At 38.3% G+C, this 10307-nt stretch overlaps 1 protein-coding gene across 1 annotated transcript in view; it reads right to left on the bottom strand.

The window, feature by feature from the left end:
- The window catches only part of Tusc3 (tumor suppressor candidate 3), a 140101-nt gene that overhangs the window by 9988 nt on the left and 119806 nt on the right, over positions 1–10307 (bottom strand). The window contains exons 7-8 of the mRNA XM_029480733.1: positions 6428–6491; positions 2198–2272 (exon numbers count right to left, since the gene is read on the bottom strand). Of these exons, the coding sequence (XP_029336593.1) occupies positions 2198–2272; positions 6428–6491 (139 nt within the window). The remainder of the gene's footprint in view (positions 1–2197; positions 2273–6427; positions 6492–10307) is intronic.

The following is a 10307-nucleotide window of genomic DNA, read 5'->3' as shown; positions in this document are numbered from 1 at the left end:
GTGAGCACACTATCCTGATGTGCTGTGCTGTGCTGTGAGCACACTATCCTGATGTGCTGTGCTGTGAGCACACTATCCTGATGTGCTGTGCTGTGCTGTGAGCACACTATCCTGATGTGCTGTGCTGTGCTGTGAGCACACTATCCTGAAGTGCTGTGCTGTGCTGTGAGCACACTAACCTGATGTACTTTTGTCCATGCAGTTTTTTTTTTTCTCTTTCTTTCAGGAATATCAACTGCTGTTTGCAGTAGAAATTTTCAAACATCAGGAGAATTTAGTAGAATTCAGCCACAACTTCTGTTTTAACATCACTGATCTGTTAGCTTCACATGAGTACTCCCCAAGAATAAAGTAAGACACCTTTTAAAAAGCCACATGCTTTCCAAGTATGGCTGATATGGGAGCCAGTATATATACTTTGTAATAAATCCTTCCAATGCTCTTTCTCTCTAAGCTTAGAGATGTTTATCCTCAATACAATGTTCTACCACTTTTTTTCTATCTTATTTTCTAGTGGTTCTGTTTAGAAGAGGAATAGAACTGTGGTGAATGAGGCTCCAAATCTGTGATTAAGCATACAGATGGACTAGTGTGAGTCTATGTGATAAGATCAAAATACTGCTACTCTAGTATCTCAGGATGGGAATGGAGGGGCCATGAGGTAACCACAGGGGGAGGCCTCAATACTCTGCTGCACGGGCAAGAGAGATAGTCTCAGGAGTTGTACAATTCAATACCAGTCGCAGAATGAAACCCAAAAGGGCAACGGCAATTTTTACCCTGTATGAGCATCTCTTATTCCTTCTCCCACGCATTCTATCCCATCCCAACCTGATATAAATAATTACTCTGGAGGTAAAGGGAGCAGGCACTACAACAGACCATCTATGAAGATGGCAGTTCAAGGCAATGTCTTCATATGTATCAATGTGAGATTAAATAGTCTATTACATAGCTCTTTCTATAATTTAGATCAGAGGAAAGAACAGCAGATTAAATAATGCCTTGCCCCTCCCAAGAGCAGCATTCAAAAGACATAGCATTTATTGCTATCACCAAGCTTAAGACAATGAGCTCAGTTCTGAGTTTCCTTCCATTCATGAAGAATCATCAGGGGACACTGAAGCCAGGCCAACTCTACACTATCTACACTATCTGCACACATCTCAATACCTCACGCCAGTAAGTACTCGGAAGCCACTGGCCCTCTGTAACACACAATACTTAACAGCACTGTAAAAAATACAAAGCTAGGTTGTTTTAAATATTTCAAATCATATTCTTTGGGGGAACATATGTGCTTTTTATATCAAAATTTAGGTGAAACATGTTCAAGGATTATAACATAAATTAAAATAGGGAGATGCACACAGTAGCTATATTTGCTGAATACTTGTTTTAGAATGTCATGACATTAACTATCAAAAGCTGGGTGGCAGGAAACCCCTCCTCAAGCTCTTGTCCATTTCTGACCCACCATTATCTGGGCAGAAGACATTCCCCAGACACTGCTCTGCTTGTAGCAACATCCATTACTTCTTTCCTACAATCCTTTGAGATGGAACAGTCCCATCAAAGGATAAAAGTTTACTTGCTTAACCTGAAAACCTGACATCTGACAGGGTTGTAAATCGTACAAAAGCAATAACAGCAAAGTCCTTGGAAAAGGCAGTTCTTGCCTTTCCTGGAACAGAGGACCACCCCACCCCCATGTGCTCTTAAATGTCAGTAAAAGATGTGAGGGGACTGGACACTAATCAAGTGTCTGTGCACAAAAGATGCTTCAGCAGCAGCGCCCGCTTCTGCACTGGCTTCCCTGAGATTCCTGAGTCTCATGACATAAAAATATATTACTGCCAATAAAAATCTCTCAAGACTGGCCATCTGTGCAGCGAGGATGTTCCAGCAGAGACCAACTGCAGCTGTAGCAGAAATGGGCCACAGCAGCCCTGACAGAGTAACGCCACCTCCCTCTCCTGTACATGTAACTGGCGGAAGGCACCTAAAAGCTATTAAGAAAGAACTGTTTTTAAGTTCATTCTCACATACAGCCAATAAAGAAAAAAAGTAAAACAAAATTTTAACTTTCCTGCTTCTTAGGAAAATCTGTGTTTAGGAGGGGCTTTTCTGTTTCCCCTTGGAATGAAACATATCCTAAGAATAAAACAAAACAACAGATACAGCAACATCAACTCACTGCGTCTTTTCCCAACATCCCCTTTGGAAGTTGCTGCTTCATTTAGAAGAACCATCCCCATGGTGATAGCAGCATCTACAGTAGTTGTCAAGGAAACCACAGACAGGTGCGAATAAAATCTGCTATTCTTTTTTCCTGGATCTAAATATAATGTTCCAGAATGGTTAAAGGACAAATGTGAACAGGATGATCAATTCTTTCTATATTGCAATTACCAATCTCTGAGTTTGCCTTAATTTTTCAGACTTTTCATAACACATATGAATTACACAATTTTTAAAAACCAATTACAAAATTCCATTTTCATAAATTATATACAACTTTTAGTTATAGTAACACACATTATTGGCAATTCTAGAATATTAAAATGTATTCATCATGATTCCTTTTTAATTTTTCCCATTTTCATAGCATATCTCTGCATACACATGTAGTTTTTCTTGAATTTCAAAAGTATTAAGTCATAGATTCTAAATACCTGGCTCATGTAGAGAGGACAATCAATTCTATACATCTTACATAATCAAGCGAGCATATGATAGTACAATCTAACCAATGGAGAAGCACCTTGACCCTGACATTTAAGCAGGAACAACAGCCATGCTAGTTGATATCTGTATTCACTCTAACTTTTCTAGGTTTGGAGTCACTAAGAGACAGCCTGGGCTCCATCTATGAGGGTGGTGCACATCACAGGCTTACCTCAAGAGAGAAGTCCCACTCTGTGCAGCACCACCCTATGAGTTAGGATCCCAAACAGAATAAAAATGAAAAAAGTAATGGAGCTGGCTGAGCCCAGTCCTAATCTCTCTCTGCTTCCCGTAGGCAGATGCAGTGTGAGCACCGGCCTCACATCTTGCTGACACGGGCCCATGTCATAATGGACTGTATCCCTGTCAACAAGCAACTTCTTCAAGTTACTCTTGTCAGACAGTTCATCACAGCAACAAGAAAAGGACACCTCTCCTCTACTTAGTATGTGTTTACAACTCATGGGTTTGCTCAGGAGGACACACACAAAGGTGACAAGGGTTATAGTAAAGGGTTCATTCAACTTCACCAATCAATCTTCTCATGCTATTAAAACACTTTTAATAATATCTATTCCTAAGATTTTAGAACTCACCAATTTTAGAAATATATAGTATGTATCTGTTCAAATGTTTAATAATTTAAAAATTAGAGAAAAATAAAAGAATGTTAGCTTAGATTTTCTTCCATTTTCTTAATTATGACTTTCTTGTCTTCATTTCTCCTATTGTATATGTGAACACAACACCACCAAGTCTCATGATTCATCCCTAACTAGCAAAAGTATAAACTGTTCCACTGGGCTGTGTCTAAATAAATGGAGGAAGTCAGATAAAGTTAGGTAGGATATACATTCCCACACTGAGGTAGATTATATAGAGATATAAAATTTATATAACTTAACTTAGTCAGGTATAGTACTTGTATTTGAGTTTGTGCCAGGACTCATTTCTCAATGTCTGGACACTAATACCCAACTCTTCACATTTTTCGTTTATGTTAAGATGTCCTCTATAAATGATTTTCAAAGGTATTCCAGCTATTATAGCATTGGAACTTTTTCTGGAAAAAATAAACTAGGAATTAAACCCATCTTTTTTAGCTGCTGATCATTATCAGAGGTGAGTCCCACAGCCCTGTGGAGTGTTGTCTGTCCCCCTGCGCAATCATACACAGCATGTTCCTACTAAACTTTCAAGAGTGCCTAGTGCGCAGGCCTGAGGCCCCTGAAGTGTGAACATCACTAATGTCCTGAGTCACACAGCTCTCATTTTGTTATGAAAACTGTTCTGCAGAGCTTATGTGGGAGTAAGTCTACACTGTACCAATTCATTTTTTTAAAAAAATCTTGGATAATCTACCTGTATAAACTCCTCTTAGTCCGTACTTACAGAATACCAATGGTATACAATGGAAAATGAATTAAAACATGTAAGGAGGTAGCTTTCTAGTATTTCAGCTTCACTTCTGTTGTCATTATTTAAAAAAAAAAACAAAAAACATTTGCTGCAAATGAATATGACTGATGATGATCCTTAAGGAAATTTTATTTCAATTTTAATCTTTTTCTCTAACATTCATTTACATTCATATATAAATTATCAACTACACATTTACATGTACTATTTGATCAAATCTTTATAAATGTTAAAAATGTAAAAGTTTTAGAATTATGTATGCACTAAAACTAATACCAATATTAACATTCATTTCACAATTATATTTGATAATTACCTCTTAAATCTGTCAATAAAATCGAAGGCAAAGTGATACAAAACAAACTCTCCAATTTTAATGAGCAAAAAGACACAAATAAAAATTTCAGGGTCAAATGATATATAGACAAAACCACAAATGTAGACATGTATTTATGAACACGCACACAGATATAATCTCAATGGAGGGTGTGCCTTAGTGGTATAAGGACGTGCAATCTCTTCCATAAAGGGATTCATAACTATTCCTAAAATTGTCTACTATAATGTAAAAGATAAAGCAACAGCAGGCTTACTATATAGGTGACAAAGGCTTTACGATATCACAAGAATAAGGTCTTCTCAATTCTTTTGTGGCCTATGAGGCATGGGCCACAGTGAGCATGATTATAGTCTGAGATAGTACCAACATTTCTGCCAATGATCACGACGGCATTAAAAGTGCCTTCACCACCTCCTGGACCACTTTCCTCACAGTGGATGCCTTACTGAGACACAGCCTGGGTTATTAACCAATAACCCAGCAAGCGGTAACTCTAGCATCCAACTTTTGTTTATGTTTCATAGGTTTGGAACTCAGTGGGCACATAAATGAAGACAATGAGTCTATCACCACAAACAATCAATTGTCAATAGTTTGCCGGGAAGAGAACAAATGAGCTCCTCCCTAATCCATAACTGACTCCAACTTACTTATTAACAAAACCAATATCCAAGGACACCATCTAGAACACTTAATCTGGACATCAGAATCCATGTTTCCTGGCTGACATTTTTACTTGACTTAGTTATCCCAGGGGTTTCAGATCGACACCCTGGAATACACCCTCGGGCTGCTTATTCTTTCTCAAATCACCTTCTCCAACCCCTACAGAGAACTGATTTCCCTCTCCCTTTAGCTCTGTGTTAACAAAACCGTAGCAGGATGAGGAATAGCACAGTGACAGTAGCCAATGACTCTAGACTCATTCTGCTTTCTTTTGGGCATTTAGCCATGTTTTGTATAAAGCATCATCTAATGTTTTACATAAAAGAAAAGATAGTCATACTAATTACTGTAAACTCAAAATGCCAGTAAACTATTATTGGGAACCAGTTTAAATAGAAAAAATTCAAAATTGATTTCTGAAACTTTTATTAGTTTTAACAAGTATAAATTAATGTTTAAAGTAAAGTACACTGCCCAACCCCCTTACCAATTCTCCCTGGAGCAGGAATACACAGGACTATGAAAGAACGAACTACCGTGAGACTAAAGGGGATGGGGACTTTTAATTGTTGTATGTATTACTGACAAGTCTGTCTGGACCACTTCACACTGATTGTGAAGGGTCTTGCTATGCTAAATCTCAGCCTGATACCAATGTCCCAGGAAATGAAACCTTGGAAAATTCCTGGCATGGGGTGATGGAAGATCTACAGCTAGGTTCTTCTCACTTCTCACTACGCATGCCTCATAGCTGAGAAACTTGCCACTTGGAGAAAACCATAGTCATTTTGACCAATTAAATGTGTTCCATTTGTGACTAGTGAAATTCCAAGTGGAAAAACAAAATCTTACACTTCATGTGCTAATGCATCTAGTACACAGAGACAACAGTGTCCTCTTAGCCTACTGTTGACATCAGGCACACAGTTGCTCTGCCATTAAGCTCCTGTTTGAGGAAAATTATGTAAATACACACACTCCCACCCCCACAACCACCACTCATACCATGCATACAACCTAGGCAGATAATCAATGCAGCCTAAAATCAGCACTACGACATTAAATAGCTAATAGGAAAAAAAGGTATTTAAAATCTGCAGATGATTCAGCATAACAGAAAATATAGTGTGACAGGAAATAATTATATATGAATTAGAAAATTAGTGTAAAAGTTAATATACTTTAAGTGTCTTGAAATTTACTGCCAGAAAAATCACGATTCGTTACTACAAGTCTCTTCTTTACCTTTTTAGGTCCTCGGTATTTAAAGGATACTCAGTACTAGGATGATGTGTGACTCTGCCACAAACTGAGCCTGGCTGCTTCCATGAATGTAGCTCTATAAAGGAAGAAAATAGACAAAAACTCACAAATGAGGGACAGTAATGACACAAGCACACACACAGCAATGGCTCTACCAGAGTTCCTTTTAAAGACACTGGACAGCGTTGACTGTCAGACAAGTAACTTTAGTGTTTATTGTTTAGTGGGAGTGGGTGGGTTGGGGAGCAGGGTGGCAGGGGAGTGTATAGGGGACTTTTGGGACAGCATTTGAAATGTAAATGAAGAAAAGATCTAATAAAAATTGTCTCAAAATAAACAAACAAACAAATAGATAGATAAATAAAATTGACCCACAAATTGTCCAGTCATTCTTTACCATATTACCAACATTTGAATAAAGAGTTTCCTTAAAAAAGCACACGTCACAATCCTAAAGCACTCTCTTATGATCCCTTATGGAAGCTGGTGGTTTCTGCAGTGACCTTACATTCAGCATACAATACAATAGACATCATTATCACCTTCTCATATATATATGTCGCTGTACTCTGCTCGACACGCTATTCCAATTCCCTCCCTGGTCCTCTCTACCCCATATTGCTCCTGCCCCCAAATACTTACCCTTTCTAGAGAGTTGTTTAATGGTCCTTATATGATTCCTCATTTTTATATCATATATAGTACATGATTGTATCATGTGAGCTCTAAGAGGTCACCCAGTTTATTTTTTCAAATCTCATTTCAAGACAACGAATACAGCAGAGTTCTCTGTACTAATGAGGAACAGGCTTAGGAACCAGTTATTCCTTCCTGTTATTATTCCACAATAAGCTAAACATAAATTCAGTATTCTCTCATCAATCAAATCAAGGGCTCAACTAGATGCTTCTGAAGGTCTTTCTGAAGAAACATCTGTATTTTGTCATCAGTGTTAGTCTTGGTCCTCTGTATTGTTGTTTATGCATACGATGTGGTATGAGTGGAGGAATGATGGCAGGGACACCTGTGAAAGTCAGAGCACAGCTCTGTGGAGTCAGTTCTTTCCTCCCACATTTACTTGGGGTTCAGGGTTCAAACCCAGCTCACTAGACATTATATATCATACCGATCTGCATCACCTTTGTTTCTCTGTCTCACTATAAGTACTTCACAGCACAAAGGTCTCCTCTGTAGCTGTGCTGCTATGTGCAGATGCACTCTTTAAGCACAGTCTCAGCAAAGTCCCTCTATATTCTCGTTCATATACTTGTTATAAAACTGCTATCCATATAGCCCTGGATCCTCACAAACACATGAAAGTGGTGAAATTATTATTAGAAAAAAATAAACAGCAAAGCAAATAAAATACTAAGAAGTACACTTGACATGTTTGGCTACAGTTAAAGCAGATGGTTTTATTCCTTTATTATTTTAAGAATAACAATTATATCCACAACAGTATAGTACTAGCTACTATTTATGGTTTGCTCATGCTGTCTGAAACACTTAAGCACTCCACATGAAGCATGCAGAGAAACTTCAAGAGCCCTATAATATTAGTACATTGGTGTATTACAGCCACTTTATAGATGAGAGATGAAGAAATCTCCAGGTTTTCACAAGCTTTGAGAATTAAACTTTGGTCTTTGTGATTCAAAACTTGGGTTTTTATTTGTTATAGTATATAGTTTTTGTAAATAGCCCTTACTTCTCTTTCAGATTAGTATCATTGAAACTTAAAGGAATTAAAGTCAGTATTCATGCAACTGCTTAAAATACCTGACTATATCAATTTAGAATATGCCCAAGCTTATGTAACAACTGCACGGCACTCTGCCTAGTTTAGAAACATAAAATGGAGAGACATTCAGGCTTTTTTTTTGTTTCAGTGAATGGTAAAAGCTTTCCTGCTTGTTCTAAGCTACAGAATCCTCTTCAATAGAGCTTCTGTCAGGGTCACTGAGGCGCTCCCACCAGCAAACCCTCAAAGGCACCATCACCTTTGAGAAGGATTGTGTTACAGGATCACCCTCTCCCTTGTGGTGATCCGGTTACTTCCCTAGATCCTCGGGGTTCATAGCAGTCCCTGTTGCCAATGTTCAGCTACCTCCATACTCTGGGGTACCTCAGCGATCCATAGGTTTAGGCATTGCTTCTGTACCAACTCATTCTCACCCAACCTAAGCACTTCAGTTAGTAAATTTGAGTGCGCAGCTCTCACATTTGCATTCCAACCGATGGACCACCATCCAGTCTACTTGGCCCAGTTATCATGAATAGAGTCAGCCCTTGGCAGGCTGAAACCTACAAACCTTCCCTACACTTTCCTTTATGCTCCAGAAGGTACAGTTTCTCTTATTACAGGGAACAGCACCTTGATTTATTCAGTCTAAACCCTTGAAATCGTCCTTTAGTCCTTTTTCTCTTTCTCTCCTCTCTCCCATGCATCCAGTCATCAGAAAATACCACGGGCTCCACTTTTAAAGTCATCCCCAATTCAGTGTTTGTCAGTACTTACAGGAGGAACTGGCAAAGGTGCCCAAGGAACAAAGCCCAACATTTCCTGTCAGTCAAGGAATTGTCACCTCTTGCCCAGAATATGGCAAAGATGCCTTCATTTCCTTTGCCTCTACCCTATCTGTCGACTTGTCAGTCAAGTTAATCCTGTTTAAAGCACATTCAGTGATCCTATCATTACTTTGCTCAGAATCCTCCAATGCTTTCCAAGATGTGTGCAAGAAACATCTAACCACAGAATGCACTGACTGTTTCCAGTCACCATATGGAAGGCTTGTATTTAACTCTATTTGTATGTACAACCAGGGGGGGCGGGAATAAAGAAAAACAAGCAAACAAAAACACAACAAAGCCCATGTGCTTGGGCCCTAGGGTAATCAACGCCCATAATCGATGTGTAGCATCTGTGGCACCACACAACATTCTGAATCTGTAACTCACTATGTACCTTGCCATAAACAAGTCAACTAAACTCCATCATCTCAACTTTAGGAAGAGATTAGGATATTCCTTAGTAGACTGCCATGAAATTAAGTACAAGAATGCTGTACTGAGTTATTAATATAGTCTCTGTCACTCTATAGCAATAGGGAGAGAGGAGAAATAGGGGAAAGAATGAAAGAAAGATTTTAAGTTTAGGCCACACAACTGGATAAATCAAGGTGGTGTTCTCCGAGCTAAGAGAAACTGCTCATTCTGGAATATAAAGAAAAAATACTCAAGCAGACACCACTCAAGTAGCTTCTACCTTGTAAACATTAAATAACATGTTTAAGTTACTTACAATTAATCAGGTCAGTGTATTTTTCATGTGAAATTAAGAGGGCTGGCCTGATACTACGAAAAGGTGAGACTCGGAATCCTTTACAACCACTTGGTCTTCATGGATGCTTTTACTCTTCCAAGTTACTTTAAGCCCAGAAGCAACATATTTTAGGATTAAATTAACTAGCATTAACTTGTTTGTTTAGTGAGTAACTAATGTGCATTATACATTTAAACTCTAAGAACATGGTTAGTTATATACAACAGTTAAAATAGTGGCTCACTCTACAAACCACACTGCAAACAAAAAAGAGGAAAGAGGAATACAAATTCTACAGATCTCTCCAGAAACCTCACCTGGCATCCTTTGTCTACAGATGTGCTTCATTACAACTGCAATTCGGTTAAACTACCATGCACATATTTAAGCTGGGTGTAAAGATTTCTATTTAACTGATGCATGCACTTGCAAACATAAAAAGAAAGAATATTAAGTCATGATTCTATTAAAGCTAACACAAGGTTACTTATTTTCTCAGGTTAAGAGAGAAATAAAAGTAGCTAATTGTAATTTATTCTGAAATATATAGTTACCTTAGGTTTATAAAGG

Source organism: Mus caroli, chromosome 8 (genome assembly GCF_900094665.2).
Source record: "Mus caroli chromosome 8, CAROLI_EIJ_v1.1, whole genome shotgun sequence".
Taxonomy (NCBI): Eukaryota; Metazoa; Chordata; class Mammalia; order Rodentia; family Muridae; genus Mus; species Mus caroli.
The sequence above is the reverse complement of the archived record's forward strand: the minus strand, read 5'-3'. Positions and strand labels throughout refer to the sequence as shown.